General features: G+C 30.8%; 3 protein-coding genes across 3 annotated transcripts; 1 reads left to right on the forward strand and 2 right to left on the reverse strand.

Annotated features, from left to right (window-relative positions):
• Positions 1-300: 300 nt before the first annotated feature.
• On the reverse strand, positions 301-3,265 carry LOC125831283 (metacaspase-1-like). Its single transcript, XM_049510478.1, has 5 exons — positions 2,797-3,265; positions 1,047-1,377; positions 842-962; positions 558-767; positions 301-397 (listed from the first exon to the last, which is right to left on the reverse strand). The coding sequence occupies exons 1-5, from the start codon at positions 3,161-3,163 to the stop codon at positions 338-340; spliced, it is 1,089 nt and encodes a 362-aa protein (XP_049366435.1). The 5' UTR covers positions 3,164-3,265; the 3' UTR covers positions 301-337.
• Positions 3,266-8,962: 5,697 nt separating this feature from the next.
• On the reverse strand, positions 8,963-12,602 carry LOC125831304 (pectinesterase 1-like). The gene is made up of 5 exons (XM_049510503.1): positions 12,324-12,602; positions 11,313-11,591; positions 10,394-10,600; positions 9,406-9,647; positions 8,963-9,137 (listed from the first exon to the last, which is right to left on the reverse strand). Exons 1-5 carry the CDS (start codon positions 12,537-12,539, stop codon positions 8,978-8,980), a joined length of 1,104 nt encoding a protein of 367 aa, XP_049366460.1. The 5' UTR covers positions 12,540-12,602; the 3' UTR covers positions 8,963-8,977.
• A 312-nt stretch (positions 12,603-12,914) lies between these two features.
• Positions 12,915-16,802, forward strand: LOC125831281 (pectinesterase 1-like). The gene is made up of 5 exons (XM_049510475.1): positions 12,915-13,257; positions 14,132-14,410; positions 15,105-15,311; positions 16,061-16,302; positions 16,408-16,802. Exons 1-5 carry the CDS (start codon positions 13,039-13,041, stop codon positions 16,565-16,567), a joined length of 1,107 nt encoding a protein of 368 aa, XP_049366432.1. The 5' UTR covers positions 12,915-13,038; the 3' UTR covers positions 16,568-16,802.
• The last annotated feature ends 3,244 nt before the right edge of the window (positions 16,803-20,046 follow it).

Raw genomic sequence — 20,046 nt, forward strand, 5'->3', positions numbered from 1 at the left:
CCAATATTTTGAGTAAACGAGTAGTGTAGCGCGTTCAAACATATATTTCTTGTGTCAACTTTCCATTCATGGAAACACACATTCTCTAGGAGTTTATGGCAAGAAATGTTACATTTGTTCTTTGAATAGGAAACAGAACAAAGAAAAAAGAAGGCAAGAAAGATGTTAAGTACATTTAGCAATACAGAGGTTAAAGAACTGGAAATCTAACAAAGGTTTTATTTTCAAAGGCTTGAAGGAGCGTAGCCTCAAGACTTTTCTCTCTCCGATAACTTCAATCGGTATCTGTGCACCCAAACTATATGAAACCAGGAGGTGTGTAAAGTTGCTTAAGATGTTATATTGAGAACTTTTTGGTGTACACATCAAATGTCTCATTAGCAGTCAACTGGGGCACCTGCAACCAAAATGTAAACAATGAAATATTTATACTTCAAACATCATTTTGTGTAATATGAACTGTTTTTCGTTGAGCTGAGGATCCCTTCTTTGTGTATATTGTTCCTGGGAATATCTATTTCTAGCGATAAGTAAATGTATTCATAAGTTATAGTTACCTGTCTCATCCCAAAGCCAGAGCTGCTTCTGCCGGTAGTTAGCATTGTGAGAAGAGAACTGGCGATTTTGCTTCCTAAATCACTATCAGAATTGCGGATGGAGGATCTGATGGCGTTAAGAATACTTCCATAAGTAGTTCCTTGTCCGTGCTCAATTGCTTGGATGAAAGAGAAGGACATTGCACCAGTTGACATGACCTTGGCCAAACTCTGTCATCAACAAGTAAGTCATTTAATTGGCTTTGTTTAGGCTGATTAACTTCAGATAAAAAAGTGAATTTTACATCTGTATCTGCTGACTTTTGATGATCATCACAACCACTGAAAGATATAGCCTCTCCTCCACTTGTTCCTTTCCATGTTCCTGATCGAGGACGATGGTCTTCCCACACATATCGTCCAGTTCTGCATTAAGAGTAAACGTAAAACGACTACTAATAGTTTGGACAGGAGTAAGTAGAACAAAAAGTAGTAGTATCATGCACAGACCTGTCCATTCTACAAAGATATGGTAAATCTAGCATAGTACCACTGTGACAAGCATCTATGATGGCGTGAAGCTTAGCGCCACGAGGAAGAGGCCTAACTAGTGTTGCATTTAGTTCATCATCAACAATCATTCCTTTTTTTTTATAGTCTAAGGGGCAAAGTGTTTCATCATAACCATCAACTTCATCTAAAGTGTAGTTCCTTTGTTGTAAGCCATGACCAGAGAAATGAAACACCAGAGAATCCCCAGCTTTAACACCTTGCATTAGCCAATAAATTGCTTTTCTTATGTTACGTATAGTTGGAATTCTGTGTGGATCTCTTTCTTCTTCTGTAAGTGAGAAAATGGAAGATTAGAAGTTAGGACAACTAGATGAAAAAATTGGTTTTATCACAAATAAGTTATTTTGTTGTTGTTGTGATGATTGTGGTATCTAGGCCAACTTGCACACATCTTGACTAATTCATGGGGTGTCTATTACGTCTCATCAACACAAATATCATGTAACTCTATCCACCAAGCTAAGGCTTAGACAGATGGGAAGAAACCACCTAGTGTCGATAATGTCACTCCATTTATGCTCATTATACTAATGGTAAACAAATATTCTTTACACTGTCGGTGTATATAACTTAAATCTTTCTAACATAGCTCTTAGTGTTGAAGTTATACGTCGGTTAACGCTCATGAAATACCAACGGTCGCTTGTCCAACATAGTTAGTTACCTACTTGATCTCATTTCCATAGGTTATACAATCAAATCTCTTTAAAACAACGTTGTTGTATGGATATTGTTTGGTTACTACAGCGAAATGCTGTTGTAAGAACCATATAAAATGACCTTTCACAAACAATCGATTCCAAAAAAATAACTAATTATAATGAAATGTTGTTATAATGAATGATCGTTAAAAGAGATACCCATATAGAGAATTAGCATTTCCTTTGGAGGCAACTCCCTTTTATGGAGAAAGCTATTATAGTCATATAAAGCATTGAAGAAGAACAAAGTGATGTGAAATCCTACAGTGGTTCTCTTTCTTTAAAGTTGTGTGATTGAAGAAAGCTATAGCCTATGGGCATCTTTAAATTTTATTTTTTTGGGGAAAGTATTTTATAATGTGTTAATGGGACAACTCAATGAAATTCTAAAGTAGATTACACTGTTTTCACACATTAAACACACTATGCATCAGATGCTTAGTTCAGACCAAAAGAATCCACTAAGTTTGGATAAAATTTAAGTTATATATACTGACAGTTCATATCTTAGTATATTTTAGGTAGAAAAAGGGAACATTCTATAGTTGAGGTGTACAACAATAACAACATACCCAATAAAATTTTATAAATGGGGTTTGGGGAGGATCGAGTATACACAATCCTTATCACTACTTTGTGGAGACAGAAAAACTGTTTCCGAAAGACCCTCGACTCAATTGTCGATAGTTGAGGTGTATTTTGATAAATAGTTGGTGATAATACAGTTTAGGTAGAAAACTTGCACATCTGATAGCTCAGATGTTCAGGTATGAAACTCAAAAAATAGGAATACTTTAGATGGGTTTTTGACTATTAAATTCAAAACATTATATCTCAAACAAATAAGATTAAAACTCAATTATTAACAATTGAAGTCATCATTCTATAATCCAGAACCTATAAAGTTAAAATTCTGGCTTCGTCTCTGACGGTAAAAGTGAATATTTGGCAAAAAAGTAGTAGTAATAAAAGAGAGAATATTTTACCAGTGAGCATTATAACAGCTTCTTGAGGGAACTTGAATCGATTGACAAGCAAGAACTTCATACATTTAGCATCATTGATGCATCCTTGGAGCTCATCTTTAGTGTTTTTATATGTAATTCCAATAATCAAAGCCCTCTTCCGGCCAAAGGCCGGAGGAGGTTGAATCTTCTGTCCGGCCGTGGGAGATGCGCGACCGTGTAACATAGGAAAGTAGTTATTCATGTATGATGTTAACCGGGATGTCTTTCGAAGTTCAGTTGTGTCAGTCGATACTGTTGCGCAACAGATTGCGCAGCGTATCGACTGAGCACCACTGGGGAGTTGTAAGGTTGTGTGGCAATTGGTACACTCCACAAACTTCACCATTTTAAAATAAAATTTCAGAAAACTAAAAAGAATAATGAAGTTTGTGCAAGATTATGAAGAAAGATATAATAGAGAGATGAGATAGAGATCAAGATTCACTATTTTGATATTTGGTTTAGCTCAATTGGGGGAGTAAGCATCTATTTATAAGTATTTCAAAAAGGGTGTAAGCCTGGCATTGATTTAGATTTTGGAGTTTATGAGTTTTTAGAATAATTTAAGTTAATACGATAATAATAAATAAGTTTAGTATAAAATATTTTGTATATATCACTAAAAACTAGATTAGCTACGAACTTCATCACTAATAGCTCGTGATATATATATATATTTTTTTTTTTTATTTTTTTTTTATTTATTTATATATATATACAAGCTACTTAGTACGTGAATCGATAATCAACCCTCTCTATCCACCCTTGTTAAGCTATTTAAACCGTCAGTATGTATTCTGTTTACACTATCAAATTACCCCAAGAATACTAGACACAACACCTTAGCAACCAACTAGTGCATCAACTTTTTAACTTTTGAGTTGACAATTGTACACAAAAAGCGATGATTCACTTGTTCCTATCTATATTAATATCGTGACATATAATCGAAATGATTCTCACTAGATATATAGCTGTACATATATATAATTAAAACGTTTTTTTAACTAGATGGTTATTTTCTTTTTCTTGAAAAAACCTCGTGTTAACGAATGAAAGAATGAGAAACTATTAGTGAAAATGAAGATTCACGAAGTAGACAAAATAACATAGAAAATATATTATGACAAAAGTATAGTAAGCTAAAAAGTGTTTTACACAGTACTTCATTAGATAACGTTTTAAATTATTTTACTAAGTTATGAATTTTAATAGTAGGAAAAGAACAAAGTATAAGATCCTCTAGTCTATGCCATAAATCCCCCCCTAGTACCCACCATGAAATATATATAAGTTTTTAATAATTAGAAAGAGATTCCATTATAGGCATGACAAACACTTTGCTCCCCTAATAACAATATATATAGAATAGGCAAATAATACATAAATACGTCTTTTAATTTGGCTTCAATTTGTATATATGTTCTTCAATTTTGTGTGTGTATAAATAGACACTTAAACTTGTATAAAGTTGAAAAAGTAGACATATGCGTCCTATGTGGCCAATTTGTGTCCTACATGGCACATTCTATATGTATTCTATGTCACGTAGGATGCATGCGTCTACTTGTTCAAATTTATACAAATTTAAGTGTTACTTATGCACATCCCAAGTTAGAGAGTATAGATGTCAGTTGAGACCAAGTTAAAGGACACGTGTATGTATTATGACTAGAATATGTACGCTAATCTTACTCCTATACAAAAAGATAGAGAGGCTATATATTTTGATAGATAAATCATTTTCGACTTAAAATAAATGACTATTTCATGTAGGATTGAATAGAAAATAACGATAAGAAAATAGTAAAGCGAAAAAAGCAGCAAACAATAGTAAAAATTAATGAAGAATAAGATAATTAGCGAATACTAACTAATGCTACTAAATATGAAAAAAATGAGCAGAGGAGACTAGCTTCTCCCCCGTCGTAAAAGTAGATAGGATTTTATATTATTCTGTTTGCTTCAATTTGTTTATCATAATTACTATTTGAACAATTAAAGATATCTTTTTCAACCTCAATTTTTGAAATACTTTTTAAATATTTTTAATTGTTAATTGTGATTTATGATGCTTTTTAAATTATTTTTAAATATATAAATTTTATTTTAATAAATATTCTATATCTGAATTCAGATTGAACGTTAATTCATTTGACCCTTATACTTGGAATTACGTCAAGCAAATCGCAACAAAAGGAGTAGTATATTTGGTCATCTTTATTGTGTGTTGGAAGAATACAAAAACATCTTTATTATATTTTTTTTATATATACATAAGAAGGAGAAAACAAAGATAGATGTGAGATATATTATATTCTTTGAAGTGCGATTTTTTAAATTCGACGTAAATACAAAATGTTTTATACCCATATTACCTTGTTAAAGGAAATATTTTTTCTTATGGAAGCTTTAACTTTTCTCTTAATAATCCCTAAATATGACACATGACATTCCAGTTTCCACCACCATTAACTTCATTGATTCTTGTTTTAATGGAATAATAATAATGATTATTATTATCATTATTATTTGGCAATTTAACACGAGATAAACTATTGAAATTCAACTTGGTAGAAGCTTCTATTGAGAGGTTTGACTTTGTTAATTAATGTTGAGAGAATAAAACATGCTATAACCTTTTGCACACAAAATGCTATCTAATTTTTTGGGATAAAGTTTTTTCAATATTGTAATTCAAAATATCTTTTGCTGGGAAAAAGCAATTTTAGTCCTTGAATTATTGCTTTATTTCCATTTTAGTCCCTATGATATTTAGCTAACACAAATTTAACCTTCAGTTAAATAAAAAAGGTAATTTTAGTCCAATCATTAACAGAACCACAAACACCCTGATGAAATAACTAAGTTTTATTTGAACTTCCCCTTAGCCATCTTTCTTTTCGTCCCAATTTATATGACATGAGTTGCGAATATCATCATTTTATATTTGACAACTAGTTAACTGTATCATTCCATTTTTTTCTTATTGAATCTTACTTAACATGTTATTCTGAAGAAAAATCAACTAAAAGTAAACACTAACGTGACTTTAATAAGGACAATTTAATAAGCGGTGAAGCGAGCACTAGTGAGACTACACATCTAGCCCCAATGAATTATTTATTGAGTATAGCATTTGTAGTATCTGAATTACCCTGATAGAAATAAATAGTGTAATTTCTTAATTTAACTATCGTTAATAATTGGATTTATATCATCCTTTTACTTTAATGAAAGGTTAAATCTGCGTAGTCGAATATTACATGGACTAAAACTAGAATAAGAAAATAATCATGGATCAAAAAAGCTATTTCCATTAGTATAAATTATCTTTGATAAAATTAGTAATTTATGTTTAGATGGTACATAAAAAATGTGATTGATGGATTAAAATGAAATAAAGCTAAAATAGAGTATCAAAATAATAAAATCAGGACAAGTTAAGGAAGTTGTATATGTATTTGGCCAAAAATTAAAATAATATTTGAACATAAATAAATTTTATCGAATAAATTTTTTTTTGGCAAGGCACATTATCGTAATGGCTAGACAGAAGAAGATTTAATACTTCCTTGGCAGAAGGAAGGACATAGGTGACTAAGGGTGAGGCCATAATTTTGACTTTTTGAGGTCTCCAAAAAAAAATTATAATAGTGAATTTTATGGTTTTATTTCATTTAAAATAATATTAAAAATTGTTAAAAAAAACACAAACTTATACATATAAAATAAAGAAATAAAGATTATCTACTTCTTATCAAAAATATTTTAAAACTTTAGATTAAATAATTCAAAACTTAATATTAATTAAAAAAAATTTACCATAACATCCAAGATTATGCATTGAACAAATGACAACATTTTATTGACTATAATTAATTCTTGCTTTTATAAATAACAAAATTACTATTTAAACTTAAAAGCTTTATATTTTTTTAGTATGCTACACTAAAATAAGTATCTATGTGAAATAATGTTGACACTAAATTTTGACCCTTTACAATATGAATTAATCATCGAGCTTCTTCAATTTCAAATGATTTCAACACTTAATTAGCAAATTGTATTACTTTGTTAAAATTAAGAAGTTCATATAAATTAATTAAATATTTAATTCGTGTCTCCAATTCGTTAGGAAACTTCTCGAAGGAAATCTGTTCCTTCATTCCATTTATTTCTATTCTTTGTACCCAAAATTAAATCAAGGTTGGTCAAAATTCTCAAGCTAAATCACGCCCAAAACCTCCATCTGCTCAACTCTATGAAAGCCACGATCTGCTCAACTCTTCCTTTTGAATTCCTTCATTTAAATGATGATTATATTAATTAATAATTGTTGTTGGTGTTGTTGTTGTTTATAAAATAGAGTATTCTATCATGTTCATAGTTTAATGTTTTAAATAGGGATAAGGGTCTAAAAAATACTCTAACTTTGGTCGAATTTGCTGTTGCGATACTAAACTTTCATGAGGACTTATAACCTCCCTAGACTATTTAATACCATATTTTAAATATATATATTTGTCCACGTGGACATAAAAAATAATGCAAAATTATAAATAGTAATGTGTCCACGTGGGCACATATATACCTTTAAAATACACTATTAAATAGTTCAGGGGGTAAAAAATATTGTATTAAATAGTTTAGGGAGGTAATAGGTCCTCATGAAAGTTTAGTATCGCAACAGCAAATTCGACCAAAGTTGGGGTATTTTCTAGACCCTTATCCCTTTTAAATAAGACGATTGCATACTTCAATATGATATCAGTACATATAAAAATCCTCTTCAATTTGAATTTTACCATCACGCCCTTTATGAGTTTTTGGTCAAAAACATCAGTAAATTATACCTCAAACTTAAGCTACATCCTTAAAGTATCATTCTTAACAGAAAACATCCTTCAAGTATTTAAAAGTGAGCAATTTTCATCCTTTAAACTAAGGGATTCTACAAAAACATGAGTAGTTCGCGTGCCCATCAACAAAAGTATCCCTGCATATATAATTTCATTATTTGCTATAAAAAGTTCCTGAAAAAAATATTTAAAATCTTAGACATTATTGCTTACGAAAATAAAAAATGTTTGGAAGGTGTGAGGGTACATGTCTCGCATTTGAGTTTCTTTCTACATTATTAGAAGCGAAAGTCTCCAACAAACGCCGCTTCTAGTATATTCGATTGAAAGAAACATATTTCAACTAATAATATTTTTAATATCAAATTACATGAAAAATAAATGAGAAAACTGTCAAATTAAAAGATTTTGCATAATGCTAAACTCAATTACCAAAAAATTTCACGATAATATTTTGGCGTATCTAAGACTAATAATTAGAAAGGAATGACTTAATTTTTGTGGGATCTGTTAGTTTTCTAATAAATTAAAATAGAAGGATGAAAATTGTTCACTTTTAAATACTTGAATGATGTTTTCTGCTAAGAATGATACTTAAGGATGTAGTATAAGTTTAGGGTATAGTTTAAGGATGATTTTGGCCAAAAACTCGTCCCTTTATATATCACGTGTTTGATTCATAAAAAAAATAATCTAAGCTTGCAAGTCATGAGGAGGAGAGAGTTTAGTCCCTGCATATCTGAATCAATCTTAGACTTTTTTGAAGAATTTCACACTTATGGGCATACAAACTTAGAGAATATATGTCCTTTATTGGTAGTGCACAACACATTCCAGTAGTTATGGACAAGTCAGTAATACCAATTAAGAAAGTCTTTAAGTTAGAGGTTTTTTTTTCATGCGAATAAAAAAAAGGAGACAAATATTGCTAAACAATTATAACAGAAAAATCAAAAATCAAGGTGCATAACGGTACATCAAAAACACAAAATAGGGAATTTGCAAAACAAAACAAGGAGAAAGAAATATAAAACGGTTTTAATACTTTACCTTTATTTTTAAACCTCGATTGTTTTTATACGATAATAAAAAAGAATTACATAAAAAAAAATAGTAATAATAACCAAATATTAATCTCAAACTAGTTAAAATCAATTACCCAACCCAAAAATTGAAAATCACAACAAAACTATGCCTCAGTCCCCATATTATAAAATTGGGATGGGCTACAACAAAAATTGAAAAATTCAAAAAATTACTAGGACTATTAATTATGTGTCCTTATAATTTTCAAATATTTAAAGCGTCACAGGAGGAAGAAGCCACTTGGAACCTTCAATATAAGCAAGGGACATAAAAGGTTTTGCCTCTGCATCACTTAATTTCTTTGTAAATCCAACTCTTTTTTCCAAAGCTGCCCCTGCTCCTTTACAATTGTATTCTCCATAAAATACCGACCTAAAAATAATATGAATTTACGTTATATGCACGGATATTATAAAAAATAATAATATGATGCACTTTTACTGAGTACAAAATTTAAAAATAAAAAAAAACTATTAATAGATTTATATGAACATAATCATTTCAAAATATCAAATTTATCACCAAAATGATTTATCGACATATATACATCATCCAATAGGGGCATGCAAGTCAATCCAACGATAAAAAATAATAGTAATAATTAAATTTAACTTTAATACACTAACAGTTAGTGACTTACTTGTCGTTTTCGGGTTTGCCATTATCTGACCATCCTTCAGGGTGAACAACATCAGTCATATCAGAATATAAGAAAACAACTTTACCGAAAGGCTTCCATGCCCTGCCCAAATATGCTGTGTTGCCTGTTCCAGTAATAGTACAATGCACAAAAGAATATCCACTGTCTACATTTTCTGCATCTCTTGCATGTGCTGTTACCATTGCCATTGGATCCCCTGGAATTACATGTGCCTCTGTGTTCTATATTTTTCCCAAAAAAAAAAAAAATAGAAGAAAAAAATTCATTAATATTATATTTAAGTGGCTAGATATATTAAATAGTTAAGTTGCATGCATGCAGGGGCGGCTCGACAGTGTTAAAAAAAAGACATGTGCTTTAGGCCCCCAAATTTAAGGGGCCTCATTTTTAATAATAATAGGTTAAAAGTTATTATTTATTAACAAATATTGAATACTATTTATAGAAAAAGTAATTTTTTCATGAGAAATGAAGGAATTATTAAAAGAAATTTGACATATTTGGAGTACTATATCTTATGAAAATAAATTTAAAATAAGAATGATTATATTATCAATTAAAAACTAGAAGAAATCAATTATATAAAAGTTATTAACAATATAAGTTTAAGGCCCGTTTGATTTTTGTTTTAGGCCACTATAATATGCTTGTGCCGCCCCTGCATGCATGTCCTGAATTGAGTTGATAAATGAGTGGTTACGTTCTTAAAAATTGAACTCATGCTTAGTAGGATATAATAACTCCTTTAAGGTACGAGCCACGCTACATAAGTAGTAAGATATTATGTTTAATCCAATTTATCAACCTAACTTTTAGATGAGCTAAACTGGATGGATCATGTTTCTGTACATAGGCTGATTTTTCCACCTCTCCCTATCGATATTAAGTTTAAATACTAGATCCGCCTGTGTCGAAAAGATGATAATGATTTTTTTTTTTGAAAAGATTAAAGTTCTTTTTTGCTTACCAAATATATGGATTTGCCATTGCCAAAGATAAAATCAACAGTGCCTTCAATATAACAATCTTTAAAGAAATGTTTTCCACTATCATCACAAAAAGTGTCTTGAAATCCAAACATTTTACAATTATACAATGAGGCTTTATCTCCTCCTGTCCTCAATGCTGCTGCTTGAGCTAATTCCATTTTTCCATCTGGTCTTGGTGCTGTATTCTAATCATAATAATTATAACAAAAAACTAGTTAGAGACATTTAGTGGCGCAGTCAGAATATCGATTATTGGTGTGTTAAAATGAAAAGAAGAAAAAATTGTGTAGAAGTCAGGAGTGTCAATATGTAATATATATACATAAAAAATTAGTATTATTTTATTCTAGCTATACAATGTAATTTTTTGACGAAAGGATGTCGATAAATACCCCTCAACTAACATTATATTGATCTAGGAAAGACCTAATGAATTTTCTGAGTTCAATGAATTATGGATTATTTTCCCTAACACTTTTTTTTTGGGGGGGCCGGGTACCTATGACTATGAGGATGGGTACATAACTATTTTTTTAGTTTACCTAGGTAATTTTAATGTGATCGATTGTCCTTTTTGCAATTAATTTTGTAATAGCATCTGCTGCTCTAGTTAATTGTCTACAAGTTTCGAAACTTTTTGAATTATGTATATTATCATCTCATTTGAAAGTCTAAGACAAATAGAACGAACACCATTTTATTTTTTTAATTATGTCTTTAACATGCTCCCCTCATGTATGTATGAAACTGATTCTTATTTTTGATAATAGGTACAACAACTTGAACTTAGGGCTTTATTTGTTATGATACTATGTTAATGTGTACCAGTTTCATATATATTTATTAAAAAAGGCGTATTTTTATTTTCTTAAAAAAAAAGAAAGAAGGAATACGTACCACGAAGTTGATATTAACAGCACTGAAATATTCAGATTCAACAATGACAGTGGCACTTTCAACAATAGTATATTGTTTTGCAGTTCCATGAAATATAATATTTGGGACATTTTTAGGGTCTCCATATAATGTAACAAAAGGCTTATTTCTCTCAATTTTGACTTTTTCAGTGTAATTTCCACCTCCAATCCAAATAATAACTCTTCTTTTATTCCCTTCTGGAATGCTTTTAACAGCTTCTGTTAGAGTCTTGAAATCACCACTTCCATCTGTCCTCACCTTCGATCGTGATCGGAAATTCAGAATATAGAGTCAGTAGATTTAAATCTACATGGTAATACTCTTATATTGAAAAATACAAAAGTATTTGATTTATATCATAAGAAAAAAAAATATAATAAAGAGTTACTCCTTTCGTTTCATTTTATGGTAAAGGTATTTGAGCGAGTATGAAGTTTAATTTTTTTTAAAAGGTTGAAATTTGTGTTTTAAGAATGAAATAACATTCTTCTGTATGGTTAAGTATAAATTAGTAAGTTTAAAGCTAAATTATTTTTAATATTGAAAAATGTCACTTTGAGCAACTAAAATGAAAGTTTTGGCATATTTACGCAAATGTCCCCCCTTTTTAAGCCACCATTTAAATTTTGCCTTTTTTTAATTTTTTTTTATAAAAGGTATGCAAATATAGTTTTTGGGAGTGACAAAATATTAGATTGTCGCTTAATGTCTAAAAGAATTTAACAAGATACTTACTTTAATTTGCTCAAAAGGGATCATTATATCATAGTCTAAAAGATTCGTAAATTGCATGAGAAATTAAAAAGAAAAAATATGATTTACTAAACAACTATTCAAAAAGGAATAATCAGCGAAAATTAATTTCAAAAGAAAATCACATAAAATGGAAAGTATGAAATATGTTTATGAAATAAAAGAGGAAAAATAAATACTTTTTGAACATAAAAATTGTAAGAATAATCTGGTGTGAAAATTACGAAAATAGCTAACCTTAATGATAGTTTTATTAGCCTCAGCAGCTACAAGGGCAGGGTCTAAAGTGTCTTTTCTTGCATCTAATGGTTTAACATTTGCTTCAAACCAACTACTTAATTGTGATTTATCAGCTGGAATTGGAACTAAATCATCAGAAAAAACTCTAGGAATAAAAAGAAGAATTGTTAAAATAATAGTTTCCAAAGCAAAAATTGTATTTTTTCCAGACATTTTTTATAATTTTTTTTTTTTTATATAGGTAAAATTGTTTTTTTTTTTTGTTTTTGTTTTTCTCTACAAACTTAGAAATAAGTGTGGGTATTTATAGAGAAAAAAAATTAGGGAAGAGTTGAAAAAATAAAAATAATTAGCGGTAGAGATTAAATTAAAGTTGTGGTAGATAATTTAGAGAAAATAACTCTATGGTAACACTAAAAAAATGCATATGGATGATTGAATATTATTGATTTTTTTTTTTTGCATTGTCTGTTCAGTAGGTAAATATTGTAAGGCAATACGAGTACTACGTTAATAGATGGTTTTAATTTAAGGTTGTTTATAATAATTTTGTATATATATACTGATAGTGTAAAAATACATTTACGCAATCAAAGCACTCATTCAAATATGAGTAGTTACCTCTATTTTCTTTTGTTCAATTTTGTATAAAAAAAATTAAACCAAAAATATTTCCCATTCAAGAAACTAAAAAACCAAAAAAATATTTAAAATGGCTGAAAAAAATACCATATTTGTTGTGGAAACAATTATCATAACATTTCTTTTTTTCAATATTATTGGAGTATTTTCTGATGATTTAGTTCCAATTCCAGCTGATAAATCACAATTAAATAGTTGGTTTGAAGCAAATGTTAAGCCATTAGATGCAAGAAAAGACACTTTAGACCCTGCCCTTGTAGCTGCTGAGGCTAATAAAACTATTATTAAGGTGAGTGAAACGTGTGAACATTTTATCTAAAAATTTAAATCGTTAGAGATTTTTTTTCATAATTATAATCTTCATGGTGCATCCCGCATGCTCCAAATTTAATTTTTATGAGGTAAATACCTTTTTTTATAATAGATGACGATTATACTCGAACCTAGGAGCTAGGACTTATTATGCTGACAATAATGCATGTTAAAGTTGCAACTATCTCTTTTCCTAATATGTTCATAAATATATTTGATAAGTACTTGTTTTTCCATGTATCTTTTTCTACTATATGATGAAAATATATATACATAATATTTTTATTTATTTAATTATATATCAACACATCCTTTATGCACATAATACCTTTTTTGTTTATTTAATTTGGATTCACTTCTTCATGAATGTCAAAAAGATTCGATCACGAGAAATTTATCTGCCTTGATATTATGTTTAAATGTATGATTATAATCTTATTTATCAGTTTATCTCACGTAAATAACACTTTCTTTTGTTTATTTAACTACGACTCGCCTCCCCATGAGTGTCAATAAGATTATATTTGAACATGAGAAATTTATTTGCTTTGATATTATATTTAAATGTATGACTATAATCTTATTTATCAGTTTATCTCACGTACATAATACTTTTTTTGTTTATTTAATTATGACTCGCCTCCCCATGAGTGTCAATAAGAATCGAACACATGAAAAATCTATCTGCTTTGATAACATGTTTAAATGTATGATCATAATCTTACTTATCAGTTTAAGTTATCAAAGAGGAGAATACACATATTTTATTTTATTAATATATATGTCTCAACATCGATTTTAGTAGAATTTGAAATTCACTGACTCTAAATTCTAAATTTACGTAACGACAGGTGAGGACAGATGGAAGTGGTGATTTCAAGACTATAACAGAAGCTGTTAAAAGTATTCCAGAAGGGAATAAAAGAAGAGTTATTATTTGGATTGGAGGTGGAAATTACACTGAAAAAATCAAAATTGAGAGAACAAAGCCTTTTGTTACATTTTATGGAGACCCTAAAAATGTCCCAAATATTATATTTCATGGAACTGCAAAAGAATATACTACTGTTGACAGTGCCACTGTGATTGTTGAATCTGAATATTTCAATGCTGTTAATATCAACTTTGTGGTACGTATTCCTTCATTTTTTTTAAAAAATTAAATAAGTCGTCTTGAGGTTGCGTGGGATTTGGCATGGACCTCTACCATGTTTTGCTAACCATCCATTATAAAAAATATTCATTTGTTTATTTGATAATAGAAAATTAGGTCCACACGTAAGGAAGCATTTTGAAGACATAATTAAGAAAAAAATATTATTTTTTGTGCTAACAATTTAAATTTTTAAATAAGAACAACGTATTAGACCAAAATATGCCGGACGTTTAGGAATTCTTCAAGCTCTAGCAGTTGGGACAAAACTATTTTTGAACACAAGAGATACTGGTTTGGTATGATCCATCCATCACCCCAAAATAAAACGGGTGATCTCATAGTTCTTGATATGTGAAGATGCGTTGTTAGGTGCTCCATTTTATTTTCCCATGTTGACACAATTCAAGAAGTTGGACCCACCAAACTTGCCCTAAATCATTTTTAGGCGCGATCATAACATAACATAAAAATCACACTTGGGAATGATAACAATTATAATTAGCTAAAACAATCAGTGCTATAGTGAAACTAATTGAAAAAAATCGGCTACATTAAAATCACCTTAAACATTCTATTGGACTCAGAAATAATACATTGAAAGAATTCGTTAGGTTTTTCGATATTTATCAATAGGACATAATTAATTTTTTATTTGTTTTATTCTATAGAATACAGCACCAAGACCAGATGGGAAAAGTGACAAAGCTCAAGCAGCAGCATTGAGGACAGGAGGAGATAAAGCCTCATTGTATAATTGTAAAATGTTTGGATTTCAAGATACTTTTTGTGATGACAGTGGAAAACATTTCTTTAAAGATTGTTATATTGAAGGCACTGTTGATTTCATCTTTGGCAATGGCAAATCCTTATATCTGGTAATTATAAATAATTTTAATTCATAGTCCTCTATTAATTAGGATAGACGTATTCATGATTTAAACCTGCTAAATTCAATCAGGAGCGAAATCATGTCACGCAATGAAGCGATTCATATGAATCTCCTTTGTCAAAAAGTAGGGGTACAAGGGGGTCCAACTGAATCCCGTTAGTTGAAATATTACACTACAGAAATAGAGTAAAATATTACTATTTTCTTGCATATATATAAATTGTTGAATCGAACTTGACATAACATATATATATTTTTGAATCCTCTTATTTAAATTTCTGATTCTGTTGTCAGAAAATTATTATACTGCACAAATAGGGTAAATACATTTTTTATTTATGTATAAAATTATGAATCCCCTTAATATATAGGAACATAGGTGGATCCCTTCCTAGGGGCGAAGTTAGGGTACCATAAGGGGGTACATAAAAAAATTATACTATAAATACACAATCAAAATTATTTATTATGTATATATAGAGTATATATTGAACTTCTTTGATTTTTTCTTATGTTTATTTCTTTATATTCTGAATCCCCTTAGCGAACATTTTGATTATACCACTATTGCTATCCCTTATCTATGTATTCATATACGTCATAGCGCTAGTATATACATGCTCAATTATTAAAGAGTAGTGTGGATAAGTCATTTCTGATAATTTGATGACATATTAAAACTTTTTTTCGCAAATAATATAATGTTTTTTTTTTTTTTTTTTTGGAAAAATGTAGAACACAGAGACACATGTAATTCCAGGGGATCCAATGGCAATGGTGACAGCACATGCAAGGGCAGCAGAAAATTTTGATAGTGGATTTTCTTTTGTACATTGTATGATTACTGGTACTGGAAATACAGCTTATTTAGGAAGGGCATGGAAACAATACTCTAAAGTTGTTTTCTCTTATACTGATATGACTGATGTTATTCACCCTGAAGGATGGTCTGATTTTGGCAAAAAAGAATTTGACAGGTATGTTCGTATATAAAAGTTAAACTCTTTTTTTATAATCGAGTTAAAAAAGTATATCATATATGTTGATAGATATATATAACTTAAACTCTTTATCATTTTCAGCACGGTATATTATGGTGAATACAAGTGTAAAGGAGCAGGAGCAACTTTGGATAAAAGAGTTCCATTTACAAAGAAATTAAGTGATGAAGAGGCAAAACCTTTTATCTCCCTTGCTTATATTGAAGGCTCCAAGTGGCTACTTCCTCCTGTGACACTTTAAATATTTGAAGTATTATGTCGTGGTGCTATTTTAAAGCGCTTATAAAATTTTGATTTTCATTTATTTTTTTGTTAAATAATTTCTTAGTTTTTCATGTGTCTATCCTAATTTTTGTAAAGGAATGGCATGTCATTCCTTAATATCTAGGGAACTATTTGCATCTATGTTGTACTTCTTTTTCGTATCAATAAATCGATATATAGGGGTTAAGTCAAACCCCATTCACGATCGATCAGGAGGGTTTTATAATGAAATAAATAAAAAATAACAACTAATATGAAATTGAGGTAATTATGATTTTCGATTATTGACATAGTCTGTTTCAATTAATTTGAAATTAAAATTTAATTATATATTATTTCCACTTTTTTTAATGTAAATTCTTTTTGACGCAATATAGTTGTTTTTTCTCCTCGTTGAATATCAAAGAATTAATGTACATGGCCTTTAGGGTAATATTCTCGGACTGCTCTTCACGTTTGAGCCCAAAATAATTATTTGAGTCATGAATTTCCCAGTAGACTCTAGATACAACAACATATAGTGTAATTTTATTAAGCGGGGTTTGGGGAGGATAGCACGTATGCAGTAGGCCCCCGACTCAAGAAAAAAATAGTCTAAAGAAACATAAAAAGAAATAATGAAAATGAAGAGCTAGTCATGGAAAAATACTCTAAATAACTTAACAAATCCTTATGAGCAATAATCATAATAAGATAATACGATAAACAAAGTACAAAAAATAATAGATAGTAACCAAACTAAAATGACAAGAAACTGCGATAGTAATATTATGACTAATAGTATGAAAAGATAATCGAGACAACTCTTGACTATCTTATTAATTAACCTTCTAACCTAATTTGTGTCCTCAATAACCTCCTATAGTTAATGTCATGTCCTCAGTAAGCTAAAGTTACGCCATGCCCTATCTAATCATCTCTTCCAATAGTGCTTCATCCTACCTCTGCCTCTCCTGAAATCATTCATAGCCAACCTCTCTCACACCTTCACACGGAAACATCACATGCCCGAATCGAAGAATTGTTATACTTCGAGATTTGTTACAATGAAAGCTTACAACAGTCTTATTGGAACTATTTCAACAATTCTTCAATTAGAGAAACGCTTTATGTGTTTAGTTGGGTTAATGGACGCTCTTACAGATTTTGATGTAGCAGAATGTCAACTGGGCATGTTCCCCTCATTCCATCAGATCGATTGGTATCCCAATAGTTCATAGAAAAACAAAGGATATGTAAAGACTTTTATGGGTTGAGCTCTAGATAATTTAAAACTGAATAAATTTTAATTCATTCAAGCATTACTTAGTTTAAAATGATTGTCAACTTAGCCAGGTTTAATTTTCGGTTTCAACCCGTTTTCTATCTTCATTAACCAGAGATTTTGCTTAAATATTTTTCATCATATCCGGTAGGACAAATCTCGAGTCTCGAATCAGGTCAATTTTTTGATCACATGTCTAAGGTAGGGGTCTCAGCTCGAGGTTGGGTCGAGTTTCGAGTCAGGATTGGATTACAGGTTCAGAATTAGGGTCAAATCTCGAGTTTCTTACTAGGGCCAATGTTGGATCCCGAGTCCCATATCAAGGTTAAGTCTTGATTCTAGGTCCCGAGTTAGGTCTAGGGTCTTAGGTCGGTGTTGAGCCACGAGTCTTTGACTAGGGTAAGGGTTATGTCTCAGGTACTGAGTCCCATCGAGTCTCATATCTCAAGTCGAGGTCGGGTCTCGAGTGTAGGATTAGGGTCGGGTTCAGGTTTCGGGTTGAAGTCAGGGTTGGGTCTCGATCTGGTTCGAGTTAGATTCGAGTTAAATTTTGGGTATTGGGTCAGGATCGAGATCAAGGTCAGATCCCAAGTCCTAGGATTTGATTAACGGTCTTATTTAGGTCCTGGGTTGGGGTCCAATTCAGGTCTCGAGTTAGGGTTTGATTTAAGTCTCGGGTCGGGGTCAAGTCTTGAGTCTTGTTCTAGGTATCTTCTTAGGCTCGGGTTTGTGTCTCAAGTTGGGAATAAAGCTTGGGTCTAAGGTTGGGGTCGGATCTTGGGTCAAACTTTGATCTAGGGTCGGGGTTGGATGTTGAGTCTTAGAAGGATGAGGTCAAATCGACGATATCTAGTTTGGCCAGTGTCATGTACTAAGTCCCAAGTTGGGTCACGTGTTAGAGTCAAGCTTCAAGTTGAGGTTGGTCTTAAGTCTCCTGGGGTTGGATTCCATGTTCCAATTTGGGGTCAAATCTCGAGTTTCAAATTGGGATCGATATCAGGTCTCAGGTCTTTGATCAGGGTATGGGTTGGGGTCATGTCTTGAGTATCAAGTCCTATTAGGTCGCAAGTCCCTAGTTGGGGTCGAATCTTGGGTCCTTGATTAGGGTTAGGGTTGGGTATCGAGTCCTAAGTTAGAGTCATGTCTTAGGTTGCGGGTCGGATCTTAGGTCTTTGGGTCCAATTTAGCTAAGCTTGGAGAACATTGTTTGGATTTTTCTTTGGATCTTGGTGGTATTTAACATGGATGATGTTCAACGGAAGGAATGTTGTTCAACGGTGAGGTATTGATGCATAAAATGATTTCCAAATCTCCAAAGTTTCGATTTCATCCTTGAGGTAAAGATTATTTGAAGTAACAAAGACGGTTATAAATTGAATATATCTGCTAACTAAAGAATAAAGAAACGACGAATAGAATTATAACATGTGACCCTACAAATTGACGACTCATATTAGCTCATATTTAATGATCTCGGATAATCCATTGAAGAGCCTATAACAAACCCTCGGTGGGAGCTACATGCGTTACTAGTTTTTCGGTATCTTCTTCGAACCCTATTTTTATTTGTTTTTGCCTCGTTTCTAACGTCTTCTTCCTTATAATCTCTTTCTTCTCTTCTTCTTTTCTAGGTATCAATCGCATGAAGCTGGATTAGATTCGATATACTTGTACTCCTTTCCGGTATTTCCTTTAATTTGTAATTTTTCATGTAAGTGTTAATCAAAATACAAAAAAATCGTTCCAAAAATTGTGTCAATTTTCCTTTCTATTACACTTTTATTAGTCATTTGTTAAAGGATTTGTAGGTAAATAGTGCTAATTAAGAAATCCGACACATGATTTCAATCGAAATAGTTGAGCAAACCCTGAGTGTTGAACGTTAGACGCGTTTTAGGGTTTGTGGGAGAGATTTAGGGGCATGGACTCAAAAGATTTTGCTACATTAATTCATGTTATGCCTTTTGATTCATGGGAGGTAATAAATCGAATGGCGATTTTTTTTGCAATTTAAAATAGCCAAACTATAACAAAGTTCATGTATTATGTTTCATTATTTATAATACTTTCATGTTTTAATTATTTTCTTGTACTCCAATAACTTATTAAGACATTTTCCTTCTCAACTAAAGGATCATTTGATCACATGTTTGTTATGCTAGAATTATAATGCAAAAATTGATATATAGAAC

This window comes from Solanum verrucosum, unplaced genomic scaffold (assembly GCF_900185275.1).
Source record: "Solanum verrucosum unplaced genomic scaffold, falcon-dt-bn FXZP01000049.1, whole genome shotgun sequence".
NCBI classification, from domain to species: Eukaryota; Viridiplantae; Streptophyta; class Magnoliopsida; order Solanales; family Solanaceae; genus Solanum; species Solanum verrucosum.

What these genes read in the sequence shown, in the direction of transcription:
- LOC125831283 (XM_049510478.1), bottom strand. Translation starts at nt 3,163, where the DNA reads ATGGTGAAGTTTGTGGAGTGTACCAATTGCCACACAACCTTACAACTC. An exon ending in AGCTGTTATAATGCTCACTG is followed by an intron (nt 1,378 to 2,796) that starts GTAAAATATTCT and finishes TCTCACTTACAG; the next exon opens with AAGAAGAAAGAGATCCACAC. An exon ending in AAAAGTCAGCAGATACAGAT is followed by an intron (nt 768 to 841) that starts GTAAAATTCACT and finishes TGTTGATGACAG; the next exon opens with AGTTTGGCCAAGGTCATGTC.
- LOC125831304 (XM_049510503.1), bottom strand. Translation starts at nt 12,539, where the DNA reads ATGTCTGGAAAAAATACAATTTTTGCTTTGGAAACTATTATTTTAACA. An exon ending in CTAATAAAACTATCATTAAG is followed by an intron (nt 11,592 to 12,323) that starts GTTAGCTATTTT and finishes TCACGATCGAAG; the next exon opens with GTGAGGACAGATGGAAGTGG. An exon ending in GGCAAACCCGAAAACGACAA is followed by an intron (nt 9,138 to 9,405) that starts GTAAGTCACTAA and finishes TATTATTTTTAG; the next exon opens with GTCGGTATTTTATGGAGAAT.
- LOC125831281 (XM_049510475.1), top strand. Translation starts at nt 13,039, where the DNA reads ATGGCTGAAAAAAATACCATATTTGTTGTGGAAACAATTATCATAACA. An exon ending in CTAATAAAACTATTATTAAG is followed by an intron (nt 13,258 to 14,131) that starts GTGAGTGAAACG and finishes ACGTAACGACAG; the next exon opens with GTGAGGACAGATGGAAGTGG. An exon ending in CTGTTAATATCAACTTTGTG is followed by an intron (nt 14,411 to 15,104) that starts GTACGTATTCCT and finishes TTTATTCTATAG; the next exon opens with AATACAGCACCAAGACCAGA.